At 40.8% G+C, this 17,149-nt stretch overlaps 1 protein-coding gene across 2 annotated transcripts; it reads left to right on the top strand.

Moving 5' to 3' along the window:
• Positions 1–2,176: 2,176 nt before the first annotated feature.
• On the top strand, positions 2,177–11,680 carry csnk2b (casein kinase 2, beta polypeptide). 2 transcript variants are annotated; one of them, XM_026156308.1, is made up of 7 exons: positions 2,177–2,323; positions 2,973–3,054; positions 4,376–4,478; positions 5,094–5,209; positions 6,771–6,846; positions 7,258–7,447; positions 9,515–11,680. In XM_026156308.1, the coding sequence occupies exons 2-7, from the start codon at positions 2,983–2,985 to the stop codon at positions 9,603–9,605; spliced, it is 648 nt and encodes a 215-aa protein (XP_026012093.1). In that variant the 5' UTR covers positions 2,177–2,323; positions 2,973–2,982; the 3' UTR covers positions 9,606–11,680. The 2 variants fall into 2 exon arrangements, with proteins under 2 accessions (XP_026012093.1, XP_026012092.1); XM_026156307.1 differs by lacking the exon at positions 2,177–2,323 and adding an exon at positions 2,388–2,498.
• The last annotated feature ends 5,469 nt before the right edge of the window (positions 11,681–17,149 follow it).

Genomic DNA, 17,149 nt, shown 5'->3' on the forward strand with positions numbered 1-17,149 from the left:
CGGGGGGGGGGGTTAAGGGTGGGGGACCAGAGGGTTATAACATGAATGGCGAGCACTTTTCTGCCTTGTTTGCCCGCGAGTGATTTAACCAATTATTATTATTAAGACAATTCTACTGTTTCTTAAATACATCCACATATATATACATTCAGCTGTGTGTATATGTTCATCCAGATTAAGAATCTGCAGTGGGAAACGTCACCAGTTGGTTTTCTTTTGTGTAATTTAAGCATACGTTCATCAGCAGGCAAGCGAAGTTGGACATATTTTATTTTTCCACTATGACTTCTGAGCATGAACACACGTGGGTGCAGCTTGCCTTGCCTGTTACTGGTTTCTTCATTGATAGCTATACTCTTTAACACTGGCTCAAAGAGTCCTTCATCCCTCCTTAACTCTTAATGTTGATGTGCGCATTATTGTATGTACCCATGTTAAAAACAAAAGTGTATTCCAGATAAAAGAGAGAAAAAATTACTCAAGATTGTATTATGTTTCCAGCATTACTGAGGTACCTGGAGTGGGTCAGACTTTTTTTTTTGTTGTTTTTTTTAGCATTTATGGTTTTATTAATGGAACCGTAATATACACACATGTATGTATATTGGTATGTATCTAAGTTTTTGTCTACCCCAACTTACATTCCCACAAACAAATGTTGCCATTTTTAGTTCAAGGGAGCAATGTACAAGCAGAGAAGTGTCTTATTATAATAAAGTTATACAGAGAAGGCAAAGTTAAATAAACTACTTTTGATTTAATGGAAACATTTAAGTTGTGCGTCTGTTTCTTTGATGATAAAATTGTTCTCTGCCTGCTTGTGTGGTAGAAGAAAGATTGTATTGATGGTGGTGGTGCTTGTGTGTGACATGTATGTGTTGTTACAGTGTTAGATGTTCATGTTGAGTTTCTGATCGTGAGGTCTGCGTATGTGAAAGCAATCCCTGAGAGAAAACCTCAGGCTCCACCACAGGAGTACACAGAGCTGCTTTCAATTACACAAGATGTGCCACGGAGCGTCTCAGAAGCATGTCCTCCACATCGCTAAAAGCGGCGTTGGGTCCATTTTTAGCTCATCCGGCCGCAGTTCGCAGGAGTCTCTGCTCCTCCTGGAGGATTTTAGTGAAATGAGAATATTTTGTCCTGAACTTTCGTTTATCTTTTAGTGGACGGAGCAAAAGCGACCGATTTGTTTCCGCAGTCAGACTATTCTAAATACGTGTCCAATTGTTTTTTTGTTTTGATTTATTTATTTATTTATTTTTTTGGGGGGGGGGGTTCTATTCATGGTATAGTCATGGTTCTGTATGATGTCAGAGAGAGCCTCAGCTTTCCACAGCTCTGGCTCAGAGTACAAAAGTCACACCTTCATGCTGTTTAAAATTTCTGCTTATGAGGGGCAACCAATCAGGATGAACTCACAGGCTACACTAAGGCCCAGCATAAAATAAGCTGAAGGTCAGGACAGTAGCTCCACTTTAATTAAATTTAATAACTGTACATGAACGGCTCTTGTTGAGATAAATGTACAAGGTGCAGGTTACTTGTACTTTTATCTCGACATGAGATTATTTTTGATGGTGGTTAATGAATGATTTGAAAGAACAATCATCTGAAGTTGAAGCTTTTTTTCTTTTTTCCTTTTTCTTTATATTTACTATGATTCAATCTCACTTTTAAGCCATAATACAAACAATGGTTATCCAGAAGAAAACATTTATTTGTAAATTTTAATTGTGCTTTCTTTAAAATTTCTAGGTCCAAGTTTCATGACAAACATTTTAATGTTTAGTCATTACTTCATTGGGAGTCACAATAAGTTCAGAAATGAGTACGTACATGAGAGAGACTGATCATGTTGGTGGGGTGTGGAGACAAAGAGAGGAAAGGCTGAGATGGTTTGGACATATGCAGGAGGAGCATATGAATTGCTGGACATTATATCCAGCAATTCATGGATATAATGTCAAAGGAGAATTCTAGGGATAGGGATGAGAATAATATGGAAGTTGATGTATTCATTAGTAGATGGTTATCAGAAAAAAACTTTGAACGGGCCATATTTTATATACTTTTATAAATTATTATAGAGAGACAGGATGGAAAAGAGGGCTAACAGCTTTTTCACGAACATGCAGTACCGGGACTGAACAGTGAGCGGCAGCACCGATAAGTCTTGAACCTTCCGACGGCAGACCGGAGGAAGAGGAAGAGCGTAACCTACGGGGTGAACTGGGAGGTGGTGTCCATCTTATTTACACCCGTGAGATTGCTAAATTGTTGATCTGTTGATTTCTTCGGGATTGTTAAAGCTGAAAGCCGGGTAAGTTAGCATTGTTACGCATATCAGTCCGTTGAGCCGTTTGAGCGCAGAGGCAGAAGAGCCACGGCAGACCCCCGCTCCGGGGCCTGAAGTCGTACCAGGCGCCATATTGACGCTCTTCTGGTTTTAGCTTAGCATGCTAGCGTTACCCGGCACGCAGGACTACAGCATACATGTAAGGCCGGATTTAGCCCATTGTTTTGTTATTCATTAGACGTGTTTTTGACAGAAAATCTGCGCTAAATGTGATAAAGCAAACTTTAAAAGTTACCCTAACGACAGGGAGAAGGTAATACCTGTTAGCTGGCTTAGCCTTTACAGATCTTGAGCAGCGACTGTTACTGATATACTTTTATGATCTTTTCACAAGAAAAGGTTAATAAATGACTAACAAACAATCCAGTTGGGCGAAAGTATCGGTTAAATCTGTTATTTAGTGAGTGAACGCTTAGTGTTGCATTCATAGCGTTATCGAAAAAACAAGAAATGGCCCATTATTTTCCAGGGGTTAGCATCAATGCTAATCAGGTGCTCACACCAGATGAACAGCTTCTTTTTGTGCCGCGTTAAACCAGACCTAGCTACTGTAATATGAAGCTGTTGAATGTTGGCTTTTTCCCCACTCATAATTTACTGTTTCGTTTTTCAGGTCTTCAGAGATGAGCAGTTCAGAAGAGGTTTCATGGATCTCCTGGTTCTGTGGGCTGCGGGGGAATGAGTTTTTCTGTGAGGTGAGGAACCAAGGCGGACATATTTTTACAACACATGAGTGTTGGGGTTATTTGTGATATAAGGCCATGCATGGTTTGGAGACAGAGAAGTGGCAGAGTAGCAGTTGCTAAGATTATCACGAAAAAGAGCAAGGATGGACAGGGATAGAAATTAGCTAGTGCACATGCCCTGTATTTTACCCTTATGTTATTTATCTTCTACCAATATTCCACTGTATAAATACCCACCACCTTTATATTTATGAATACCCAGTAATTCTATCTTCTAAACTATGCTCTAATGTTTTATTTCTTATTTTGTCTGTACTTTTTGGGGTTGTTTGTATTCTGTTATATATACGGTAGCCTTTTATCTTATATCTTATGTTTTAACCTTGTTGTGAAGCACTTTGGTGTGCCTTCGGTTTTAAATGTGCTACATCAGGGAGGGCTCAGATTGAGTGGTGTGGGAACAAAGTGAGACAGGTGATGCTGAGATGGTTTAGACATGTGCGGAGGAGGGATAGTGGATATGCTGGACAAAGGATGTTGAAGATGTAGCTGGCAGGCAGGAGGAAAAGAGGAAGACCACAGAGCAAGTTCATGGATGTTTTGAAGGAGGACATGCAAGAGGGATGGTGTGAATGAGGAAGATGTTAGGGATAGGATGAGATGCAGACTGATGATTCAATGAAATAACATTTCTGTTACCAAAAGAGGAAAAATTCAGATTTCTTTAGAGTAAAGTGATGGAGACCTTCAAAAAAACTCCTGCTTATCAAATTTATTACAGCTACCTGGTGTACAGTTGGGTTTTCTCCCAGCAGTTTCTAAACTGGAGAAAGGCAACATCCTACGTGTGCATTTCTGGACTTACAGTACACATCTTGTGTGTAGATGTGTAATAATTCAAATATTTTGTGCAGAAATGCTTAAATGTGTAAAAACAAAAAACTATGAAAAAGTTAAAAATATCAATAACACAGTAATAGTAATAAATTAGCAAAAAATGTCTGGGTCAGTCACTGTAAGGGTTAAACAGTTCATACTCCTGTCTTGATGGATCCTCAATCACCCAGGTAAGGAAATCCCAGAAAGTGATTTCTGTTCATGAGGTGCGTTGTCAGTTGGAGAAATGTTTTATCACACATCCAGCTTCGTGAAGAAATCGGAGGATCTGTTTCAAACCGAACAAGTCATTTTGAGGATTGTTAAAATATTTTTCCTGCTGAAAACGCTACGATCAGATGAATAGAATCAACTTTCAGGGAGTTCTGTTCCTACAGCTACTTGATTCCTCATGGATTGAAATGAGTCTGATTTGTGGTTTCTCCAACGACAGGTGGATGAAGACTACATCCAGGACAAATTCAACCTAACTGGGCTCAATGAGCAGGTTCCACACTACCGCCAGGCTCTAGACATGATCCTGGACCTTGAGCCAGGTCTGTATGTTGCATTCCTGACTCATTGTTCTCAGTTTTAAGTAAATAAGGTATGTCAGTGTTTGCTTATGTGACACATTTGCCAAAAAAGCAAAAGATCCCCAGTTTGATCCCGGAAGGAGACACAAACCCCTCTGGGGTTGTATCACCAATCTGGCCTAAAAATCTGCCAAACAAAACATGAGGAGCTGCCTGCTGTGGCAAGTGGAAAGTCGCTTTATTGTTTGTTGTCTGTATGCAGAAGTATTACTGTTTATCACCTCCCATCTGCAGCAGACATCAGGAAGTAAGACTAAAAGAGCTGCGAGTGTTTCATGTCTGTGACATCTCCTGAGCTTTTAATGTGTTCCTTCTGTCATTAACAAATAATGAGAGGGGACATTTGATCTCGGCTTTCTTTTGATTTGAGGTGCTTTGTGCAGGTTTCCTCTCTCTTTTCAAACTTGCTCAGAACATCTTTGTTTCATGCTCTTTTATTGCTGGAGCACCTTTAGAAAACCATAATGTGTCCCAGTCTCTCTGTTTTATTCCCAGCGTTTCCTTTTCCTCTGATAAATTTATGTTTTTTCCAACTGTCAAAAGCGTGAGTAGTTTCCCTGTTTCTGATTTCTTTAGATGAGGAGCTTGAGGACAATCCCAACCAGAGCGACCTGATTGAGCAGGCTGCTGAGATGCTGTACGGCCTCATCCATGCACGCTACATCCTCACTAACCGAGGCATTGCACAGATGGTAGGTGCCAAAAATCCACCAGTTCTGTCTCTACATGTTGTTTGAGTCAGATTTTACTCCACTCGTAATGGAGTAAAGTGTTGTTGAGATGTGAATGTCTCATACGTGGTAATCAGGATAGTTGTACTTAAATTATAATCTTGTGTGTGTGTGTGTGTGTGTGGGGGGGGGTTGGGAGAACAGCTCTCACAGCTATAAAGTCCTGACTGAAATAATGTCCAGTGTGGCAGCAGAGGGTGGGTTCATCCCTCAGAGGAAGATAAAAGTGGACATGAAAAGCTGTCTGTCTGAGGGAACGGCATAAAATGCAAAATCTTTCAGCTTCACTGCTTTTTACTGCTGAAAACAAATCATTCATCTGCTTCCTATGGTGCTGATAGAAAAAGTAAAGACCGTGTTTTCTTTATTCTTTTCCTCCTCCACACTGTCATAACGGCGTATTTTTTCCTGTTTATTAGTCATTATCGTCTACTTTATGTAGGAAAACACGATTAAATGTGTTCAAAATGCAAAATGACAGTATTACACTTTTACGACCATGTTCAACAAACTGACAACAACAACATGTGCATAGGAAAACAAAACACAAAATTTGCACAGCTCTCCTGTGCAAAGTTCACATGGTTTCATGCTACACCAGTGTGAGAACAGCAATACTGCTAGTCCAGTGTGTTAACTTCCTAGTAGAGGCCGTTGTGCTCCATGCAGACAGGTCCTTGTGGTGCAGATGCATCTAAAGCAGACTGTTTCCTGCTGTGGGCTACATGTGAAAAAGCACAACTGTGGAAAATGTTCCAGCCTGATTCTCTGGAAATCATCAAGATGTTTATGTGGAAAAACTGCTTTATTAAAGTTTATCATGTGCACATTTTGCCTGAACAGTTGTCAGTAGTTCCTGGAGGGTTCTGACTCTAACTGGGTGAAATTCATTGTAAAGGAGGTGTGATTGGCACGATTCCCTGTAGTTTTCCATGTTTGTGTGTAAATATTTACTGAACTGTAAGAAAAAGTGTGAAGCCAAATAGAGGTGGAGAAGGTTCGCGTTTTAAGGTAAAAGTTTTTTTATTTTTGAAACATATAGAATAAAGTGCAGCTTTTACTTTAAAGGCAACCCTTCTCCTTCTCCAGTTTGCGTCACAATTTTCACTGTTTCCGTACAGCTCGAACTGCAGCAGCACGCTTGATGTTTTTCTTTAGTGACAGATTTGTGTCTCTGGGACTTGATCAATCATTTTCCCTACAATTGCCATCAGCTAACCACAAAAGGTCGGAGAATACAAATTTTTCCACTCACGATCGGTCTCTAGTTTCTGTGACGAAGCCTGAATCACTTGATCCTGTAATGCAACGCATCCAAAATGGCAAACAAGAGTCCATTCAATATTGTCTGCTTGCTTTTTTTTAATCTTTAGCACAGTCACCCATTAATTTCAGTCATGTTAAAATTTCCTCAGGTTCAAATGTTGTTTTCCACACAGCAGGATATGAATTAACCCAGGATTGTGGAGCTACCTTCTGTTCATATATTAACTCTTTATTGGGCTCATTTCTGCTTGCTCAGCTGGAGAAGTATCAGCAGGGAGACTTTGGCTACTGCCCCCGGGTCTATTGTGAGAATCAGCCTATGCTTCCTATTGGTGAGTAAACTGATGTGAATGCCCTCATGCATGCGTTAAACAGTTACCCAAGGATTACCACAAGGTGGCAGACAGCTTTCACGAGTGACTAAAAGTTTGCTCTTCCCTGCCTTGCATGTCTCTCCTCGATGCAGCGAAGTTAGTCAGGAACTCTTCATGGGTGTGATATTTAGTTTTGGGGAAATTTGTTTTGTTTGCTTGTTTGTTTTTAAATCTGTGATTAAAAGGCACAGCAGCTGTATCTGGCTGGCTGTGCCAATCAGTACAAAACAAATGCTATTTGTTTTTATTGAATCTAGATTTTCCTGCAGGTGAGGATAACTTTGATCCACAAGGGATTGTTTGCCAATTATCTCGGGTGTCTTGATCTCATACTTAAATGGGTTTCTTCCTCTTCCACACTTCTCACAGGCCTGTCAGACATCCCAGGAGAGGCCATGGTGAAGCTGTACTGCCCCAAATGTATGGATGTCTACACACCCAAGTCCTCCAGGCATCACCACACAGATGGAGCTTATTTTGGCACCGGGTTCCCCCACATGCTGTTCATGGTTCATCCCGAGTACAGGCCCAAGAGGCCTGCCAACCAGTTTGTTCCAAGGTTAGCGTTGATATTCAGCTGTAAAGACTCCGAGCACTAAATCCACCTCCTGCTGATGTTCATAGGCAGATTTGTTGTAAATTTGTAACTGATTGTTTTGATTTTGTTTTCATTTTAGTTCTGCTTTTTCTTAGTTTCCATAGTGATATTGGCTTAGCTTCTTTCACTTTTTAGTGTTTTAAATACATGCTTTATTATTATTATTATTATTATTATTATTATTATTATTATTATTATTATTATTATTATTTTAATTTTAATTTTAAAGTGTCAGGGCCCAAAATATGTGAAGTTCAGAACTGCACAATAATATGGCTTAATATAAACACTAGAGATGCCCCCATTGCAGTTTTCTCTGACAATTCAGATTTTCCTCAGTGTGAGCAGCTGATTAAGATTTTCTTTCAAAGAACAATAACAGTGCACCAGATTTACTGAACAAAACAAATATCTGTTACTTCTTTCATGTTTATAACATCATCAGATAAGACAGGATCCACCCTTTTTTTTTTTTTTTCTTTCATAATTTTTTCAGTAACTGCTTTGATTCTTTGCTCATACTGAGGCTCGTACTGAGCCTGCTGCCTTGTCTCTCATTAGCTTTAGCTTTAGCTGTTTTTCTGTCGTTGGCTCATTAGGTTTGTTGTTCCAACTGTTTTCTTTGGTTTGATTTCCCTCATGGTTTACATTACCAAGCTTTTGCCTTCACTCACTTCCATGCTAACAACATATTATCTAGCTCTGACTATTTGCCTGTGCGTGCATAAAACACAGCAGCTCGTTATCGGTCGTATGGGATGCCGTCCCAGATGGACAACACTGGAAATGTATGTTCCTGTTTGTTTCCATAGAAAGAGTGGGTGTGGTTAATGCCGAAAAGGTTTAGTCTCTCTGTGTTTGTGAATACCTGCTGCATCTCTTGGTAGATTAGCAGCAGATTAGCGTGGTTGTCCACTAATCCTGTGCCTGCCCTTGGAGACCATTGTCTGCATGCTGTACTGTTTACCGTAACCAGGGTGCAGTGTTAAGAAGAATATGTTGTCCCTTCGGCTGCTGTGGAGACTGCAGCCCGTTTCTATGTTCTCGTGCTGCTTTTTGTGATATTTATTTATATTTACTCTGATGTCATTCTCTTTGCCATTTAAGCCCATTTGTTAATGGTTTAACCTGTTGGACTGTGTGTCTCTGTGTGTTACACAGTCCCATTCCTTTGATGCATAGACAAAGACATATGCAAACAGACACACACACAGCTGGTTATTTGAGCTATGAAGTCAGGCGGTAACTTTGACTTTGACATGTTTGCTTACTCTTCCTATTTGTGTTACGGTCCTCTGCGCTGTGAACGTCACACAGCCTGACTTCAGGGCTCTCATATTGAGTTGTTTTGTTTAAATCCATCAGTTCATCTAACCAGCTAGCCTAGGAGTGTCAAAAATAAGACCTGTGGGACAGAATTGGCCTAGCAAAGATTCCAATCTGGCCCACTGGACAGCTTTAAAACAAGTGCATAGAATTTTACTTTACTGTAGAAATTACTTTTGTTTTTCAAAATTGCATTGCATTAAACATGGCATTATTAAAGTATTTTAAATAAATCTCAGGGATTAAATATTTAAATGTCCATTTAAGTTCAGAGTGGGCTGTATGTGGCCCACAATGTAAAATAAGTTTGACATCCCTGAGCTTGTCCCTAGTGCTCGAAACTGGACATACATTTCATTTGATTTGCCTCCACTGTCACCTTCTGACGTTAGTTCTTGTTCTCCCTGCTGTTGGTCATTAGTCACAAAAATACTCATCAAGTTAATATTTGCACAAGTATAATGTTTGTTTTTATTTTATTTCAAATGTACTTACGTGCACAGGCTGACTAGATGGCAAGGATTGCACATCCTTTCCTGGATCCTGTGTCAATACGCTGTGATGTCTGTTTGTATTACATAGAACACAGTCAGGGTGGTGTGATGTTTGTCATCAAATGTCAGTGCCGTCTCCCTTTAAAGAAAATGCATGACTGATCAGTCTAAACATTGTCATCATCTTTTTCTTCTTCTTCCTCTTCAGGCTTTATGGGTTCAAGATCCACCCGATGGCCTACCAGCTGCAGCTGCAAGCCGCCTCAAGCTTCAAGAGCCCCGTCAAGGCTATCCGCTAGAGCACCCAGGACTGAGGGGGGAGAGAGAGAAGCCAGAGAGGAAAGAGTTATTATAGGATGGAGAGGGGTCACCTGCATTTTTCAAAGCTCTTCATGTGCCCCCTCCTCACCCTGAAGAAGACTGTATTATTTTGATTTAGATTAGGGCAAATGAAAAGATCTTTTCTTTTTTTTTTTTTTTTCCCTTTGAGTGTGAGCGAGAGAAAAAATGCACAGCCATGATCTTAAAGACAAACACACATTTGGTTTTCAGACGTTCCTTACCAAACTCCTCCGTGCCAAAAACAGAAGGCAAGCTAAGAGGAAGCCGAACATGGCGGGGGGGCGGGGGCTCTGTTCAATCGCATTGTGAGCACAGAGGAGGGAGTTATGTCGTCGGTGGATGACACCAGAGTACGATCAGTGTATTTGTGTATTTGGCACAGTTTGGTAAAGGTGGTGGTAAAACCTTCCGTCATTCGATGCCTCGTCTCCACCGTTAGTCCCACCTAACCCCGATGGAGGCTGGCACTCGCAGAGACAGTTTTATTTCCCCCTCCCTTTTTTGATTTGTAAAATTTGGCCCATCGTTGTTAAATTTGCCTTAAAGTAGAGAGAAACACCCGAGCTGTTTCTGTCCTTTCGAGTGTCTGATTTTTCTCTTTCTTTCCGTGGTTAGAGGAGATGAACTAGAAATAGGTCAAATGAGACAATTTATGAATCGTCAGATAATTGTAACAAGTTGGTGTCTTTTCTCCAGCTGTCTGTGCGTGTGTCAAACAACACCCTCCTCTACCCATCACGTCCTGCAGAAGCAGGTTTGTACTGTCACCCACCCCTCCCTCCCGTGTAGCTTCATCTCTGATACAGAAACAGCCGAATATTCTGGATAGTGTGGAAATTTGCTTTCTGGCAGTGATTAGATTAGAAGATCGATATCGCTCATGCTTTTATGGTAAATATGAAGCAAATACTGGCAGACGGTTAGCTTAAACTCAATAAGGAAGCAGGTATCCTGGCTCTGTTCTAGTGGTTACAGATCAGCAACAAAGCTGAGTCTGCTCAGATTATATAAATCCTCATTAAGTGTGCGGTTGTGTGCCAGTTTCAACCCATGTAAAGTCCACTGGAGTTCCAGGTTTTCACCACGACGAGCAGTTTGCACCTTAATAAACAGACGTTACTGTGCGAGCTTAAGTTTGTTTCAATCAGAACAAAAACCAGAAGAATAATGACTAGCAGTGTGAAGTGTGACGTCCAGTGTGCTGATACCAGTGTGTTACTTCAAATGAGCTTATTCAGGCTTTCAAAAGGGTCAAGTAAAAGACAACAGTATTTAGATGGTATATATTTTTCAGTTTGCAGGTAAAGTTTCACGTAATTCCTCTTCAGACTGCTCACCTGTACTGGCATTGAATTATGTTACTCTCATTTCATAAAGTCTGAATAAGCCTCATTAGACACACACACACAACTAAGTCAGTGAACAACGGCGCACTTTTTGAACAGATTTTGCCACGAAGAGAGTAGTAATAATGCTAAAGGATGCTTTTTTTTTTTTTTTCATGCAGAGCTGGTGTATCACAAGGTGCTGATGAGAGGTTTAAAAAGGCCAAATTCTCTTTACATTGTTTAACAAACTAGATGCCCATAGGTGGATTTGTTGCTGCCAAACAGAGCCAAGCTAGGGCTTCGTAGTCTCGGAAGAGCTTAGCTAGTCATCTCCTCCTGTCTGTAGCTTTAGATTTAACATGAACATGAGATATCAGTCTTCTCATCTCAAACTGCCTGGGCCTCAGAAGTTCAGCTCACTCCACCACAGCACCGTCTTTCTTTTCTTGTTTATGTTTGGGCTCGGAGGCAGGTGGCGTCTCCTAAACAGTGGGGGCACACACTCGGCGGCGCTCCCTCCACTCCTGTCTTATGTTGGTATGACTGTGATAGATTTTTGCTTTTGGATTTCATGATACAAGAGAAACGTATTTATGTGTCCAGATTTTAACTAATTGTTTGTCTGTGTTGTTGTATTCTTTCTGCTACTGTGGACGGGTGAGCAGGATTCAGAATTCTCAATAAACTTCTATTTTCTTTTCATATTCTTCTGTCCTCCTTTTTATTATTATTTAGCACTAAAGTTTTCTGGCCACTCAGAGTCAGTAGAGAGTCCTCTTCTTCATCTTTTCATCCACTTAAAGCAGCCAGATGAATTTATAAGATTATGCAGAGTGACTGTAAACTAACTGAATTGTGCTTGATGTTGGAGCTAATGAGGTGTTTTCCCTCAGTGATGGAGGTAGGGCTGGATGTCTTGCTTCTGGGTGTGGTTCTGGTGCCATTTCACATGACTGAACAACAGCTGCAGTGGTCTAACACAAGCAGAAAACAATTATTTCATGGAAAAAGTCATAAGATCTCAGTCATGCTTCTGTGGTTATTCTTAAATTAACTTTTAGGGACATGGAAAAATCGTACCGGTATTTGGAGTTAGAAGTGAGTAAAACACATCTTTTAGTCTGAAAACATTCAGTATGCACACTCGGGGTAAGTTGAAAAGACACCCAGGACACCGTGATATGGTCGTATTTATGTGTGACTCAGTGTTTTTCCCCTCTGCACAGCAGCCGTCTGGCTAAATCGGTGGCAGAGCTGAGCTGTCTTCATTTGACCATAGCATGTAAGATTTTCCAGAGGAGGTTCCTTCATGACTCAGGATAACCTCAAACCACATCCTGGGACCTGCCCTTCGTCTCCTCCTCCTCTTAGCTCAGCCCAGTGAAAAGGAATCTCCGACTTTGTTTTGAAATACGCTGAGATGTACAGACCCTGGGGGGAAAAACAGACTTTTCTGTAACAGTAGTTTGTTTTCCCGGGAGCCAAAAGAAGCCCTGAGACAGTCTCCACAGGAATAATCTGGTTCGTTTAGCTCCTAATACTGTACTGATGTGAAATATCAAGCCCTTTGCGCTGCCACACCCAGAGACAACATTGCACCATTTTCATCTGAGTTTCTTTTTTTTATTTGTTTCATGATGTCACTCCAAAGCAGATCGAGCTGTTAAGAAAAAATGTTCACCGCAAACACTGAGGACACATGCATTTTAACAAAAACAAACAAAACCCCGTCTAAATCTGTGTTACAGATTAAAAATGATCTTCCTTTGTTAGAAGATTCACTCTGGAGCTCCATTGCTTGCTGTACTTTGCAAAAATGTCTTGACACCTTTCAGTCCGTGTACCCTTTTATTTATGTTTTTGGGGGGTTTTTTTGTTTTGTTTTTCGGGGGGAAATTCAAGGCCACTTCAGGCAAGGATTTGTTTTTATTTACATTATATGTCAGTCCTCTATAGCTGGACGCACGTTTAGCTGGGAAAAAACATCAGATTTTTCTTCGTTTGTTTTATTTTCCACATAATTGCTGTTACATTGTCATCTGCACTGTTCAAAACACTCTCAAGACAGTGCACATTACTTATTGGGATTTAAGCCAAGTATGACCACCACCACAAAAGCAGAAGTTTTGGCAGTTTGCTGGTCTGTAGCATCCAGGTGTGTTAACAAAATGCCCCAGTGATTTACCAGGAGTGGACCATTCTCCAGTCAGTTCAGTCGGACTGTGCAATGCTCAGAGAAACCAAGAGCTATATGTCAGACTCTACAGGCCGCAGCTAGCATGTTAAATGGTAAAGTTCATGCTTGCAGAATTAGAAACAAGTATGAATTGTTTTGGCTGGAACATTGTCTCAGACAGCCGAAACCAAAGCAAAGATATTTGGCAATAATGCACAGAGCCACATTAGGAGAAAACGGCACAAAATACCTCATACCAACTGTCTGCCATGGTGGCGATCTAGGCTTGTCTTGGAGCCACAAGCGAAGTCAAGAAGAGTTTTATTGTCGTACCAACAGTATACGCTCAAGTATACAGTGGGACGAAATATCGTTGTCCTGGATCAAATGTGCAAACTGTAAAAATAAAAATTAAAAAATTCAAATATACACATATACGACTATACAGAAATAAGATAAACTAAGTCACCATGAAGTCCTCTGTATAGCAAAGTATTCTTGAGTCAAATGTGAGGCCATCTGCCTGACAGCTAAAGCTTGGATGAAACTGGATCATGTAATGGGACAATGATTCCAAGAACGCCAGAACCCTATTTCAGGAATAGCTTCCTATTTCAGGAAGCTATTCCTGCTTCCTATTTCAGGAAGCAGGAATAGCTTCCTGAAATAGGAAGCAGGGATAGCTTCCTGAAATAGGGTTTGTTGAACATCCTTTCAATCACAGGCCTAGATAATGAGTTCAACATACCCATGTTGTCTTTCACGTGGATTAACTCATCTTATCAGCTCGCTTTGTTAACACAGAGTTCCCCCCTCATGTTCACATGAAAGGGTGACATTGGCAGCCAGTCACAGTTATGGATAAGCATACTGGCAACAGAGGTTAGGAATAGACTGCTAGTGCAGACAAATCAGCAGTGTGAGAGGAAAAGAGAAGTACAAAAAAAAAGTCAAAGCTTGACTATAAAGGACACCTGCAGGCCTGGTTTTTAGGTCTCATTCTGGTTGCAGATGGTGGTGTTTTTGCAGGTATGTGGAAGGTGGAGTTAATGTGTTTAGACTAACTGTTGGAACACATTTAGCAGTCCTCTGTCTGTTATAGTCTGATTCTGGAATTTGTGGATCAGATTTATTTCTCTTGGTAACTGTTTGGCCTCGGGTCCTGATACGTAAGACAAGAGAACTGAGCGAGGGCGTGCTTTATTTTTCCAGTAACTGTATGAAGACATAAATACCAGGGAATTCAAGCTGATACTTGGATGTCTCTCCTCATAGTCATCTTGTAATCTCATACACAAACAACATGTCTTCAGTACACAGCAGGAACAAACTGACTGGCCTTTCCAACACTTTTGGAATTACCTGCAGCCTCATTAGGAATTGCATCATGTAATAGTTATTTATATAACACCATGTACAAAAAGACGTTAAAACCACCTAAATGTTTATCAAGAACAGTTTCATTTGTGCTTTTGTGTGGGAGGTCTCATCTTTGGTGTCATCTTTAGTTTTCAGTCTAGATTTGGAGATGGACAATAAACCCTGATCAGACCACATCAGAGTCCTACTGGGGCACATGCCTGCAAGAGTTCACTGTAGGTATTTAACCATGCAGAGTCCCATTGGTGAAAACCAGAACTGTGATATGAGAACGTTTGGGGGAAGGTAAGGAACCTTCTGCATGTACAATCTATAGATGATCCAATGCAAGTTTTACTGAGGCAGGTAAAGAGTGAATCAAAATAGCCCAGGTGAGATAAGAGAAAAGCATGAAGAACAATCTCTACAAAAGATTTAGAAATAATAGGACACAGTTTACTAATATTTCTCAGCTGATGAATACAAAAACAACTCAGACCCTTAAAATCCAAATCCAAAAACTGCTTCAAATCAATTCAATTCAATTTTATTTATATAGCGCCAAATCACAACAAATGTCGCCTCAAGGCGCTTCATAGATACAGAGAAAAACCCAACAATCAAATGACCCCCTATGAGCAAGCACTTTGGCGACAGTGGGAAGGAAAAACTCCCTTTTAACAGGAAGAAACCTCTGGCAGAACCAGGCTCAGGGAGGGGCGGGGCCATCTGCTGCGACTGGTTGGGGTGAGAGAAGGAAGACAGGATAAAAGACATGCTGTGGAAGAGAGACAGAGGTTAATAACAGGTATGATTCAATGCAGAGAGGTCTATTAATACATAGTGAGTGAGAAAGGTGACTGGAAAGGAAAAACTCAATGCATCATGGGAATCCCCCGGCAGCCTACGTCTATTGCAGCATAACTAAGGGAGGATTCAGGGTCACCTGGTCCAGCCCTAACTATATGCTTTAGCAAAAAGGAAAGTTTGAAGCCTAATCTTGAAAGTAGAGATAGCGTCTGTCTCCCGAATACAAACTGGAAGCTGGTTCCACAGAAGAGGGGCCTGAAAACTGAAGGCTCTCCCTCCCATTCTACTTTTAAATACTCTAGGAACAACAAGTAGGCCTACAGTGTGAGAGCGAAGTGCTCTAATAAGGTGATATGTGCTACAAGGTCATTAAGATAAGATAGGGCCTGATTATTTAAGACCTTGTATGTGAGGAGCAGGATTTTGAATTCAATTCTGGATTTAACAGGAAGCCGATGAAGGGAAGCCAAACAGGAGAAATCTGCTCTCTCTTTCTAGTCCCTGTCAGGACTCTTGCTGCAGCATTTTGGATTAACTGAAGGCTTTTCAGCGAGTTTTTTGGACATCCTGATAATAATGAATTGCAGTAGTCCAGCCTGGAAGTAATAACTAGTTTTTCAGCGTCACTCATGCTTCCCATCAGAAGTGACATAAAATTAAATGAATCACATGTGGCAACTAAGAAACCTCTATGAGTGAGGTGTGACATGAACCTTGCACACCTGCTGCATTGCTTCAGTTCAGTTCAGTCATTTTATAGTGTCTCAACAAACCGTCCACAAAAGCAATATTAAAAAACAAACCGTGAGGAGAGCTTATCAAGGTACGGTAAATCCGTCCAGCGTGGCTGCTGTGTAACTACCTTTTCTAAGACCTGTACAACCACAAAGGTGCATTATTTTGAGAAAATCAGGTTGCTTAAAATGTGGTGCTCTAAACATCATTCAAAACACCACTGAAGTCTTTCTTCACACAGATGCACAGATGCTTAGATACTCTGCTTTGAAAAGTGATCTGTGTGCTCAGACTGTCACAGATCACAGATTCAAGGCTGTAGCATGTATCCTCCGGGTAACTGAGAGACACTCCTGTTACACCCTATTTAGCTGCTGTGCTCTTAAATGAACTGCTGCTTGGAGTGTTTCTTTGTTTGTTCCCTTCAGTGCTCATTCACCTGAAACACCCAGACAAAGGTGTATTTATACATACAATGAAATGAAGCCCCATGACTACACACAGGTAGCTTCCATTTGTGTAGTTACACATGATTTTAGATGTAAAGGGAGTACTAAAGGCATTTTTGATTCTCTGAAACATACTTTATATTTATTTGTTTTCTTTTTAAACTGGATATTTTATGTCTCTTGCTGCTTCTGCTTTTTGTTCCTGGTTGGCTTTTATCCCACACTCTTGGACGTTCCTTTTCCTCTGTTATTTCTCTGGCTGGTTTCTACCACATGCCCGCTTTCCAAATTGTAGCAATTGAGAAACTGTGGGCAAAACAATAGAGGCATTTCATCGGGCTCAAACAACCTCCCTCACACCAAAGCATTTCAAAACCATGACTCTAAAGATGCTGTTTCATAACTCTTTCTCTCCGCAGCGAGAAGGCAAATTTTCCTCTATTTCCTCTGCAGAACAAACCCAAACAACCATACAGACCAAACAAGAAAACAAAATCCAACAAATATGTTGTGAGCGATGTTAAAAAACTGCTAGGAACTTCCTCCACCCAAGACTGCTCATCTGTCACTTAATTGCATGTTTGCAGACAAGCAAACAGAAATATGTTGGAGAACAAATTCTGGGCAAGACGAGACCTGCTTCA

Source organism: Astatotilapia calliptera, chromosome 22 (assembly GCF_900246225.1).
Source record: "Astatotilapia calliptera chromosome 22, fAstCal1.2, whole genome shotgun sequence".
NCBI lineage: Eukaryota > Metazoa > Chordata > Actinopteri > Cichliformes > Cichlidae > Astatotilapia > Astatotilapia calliptera.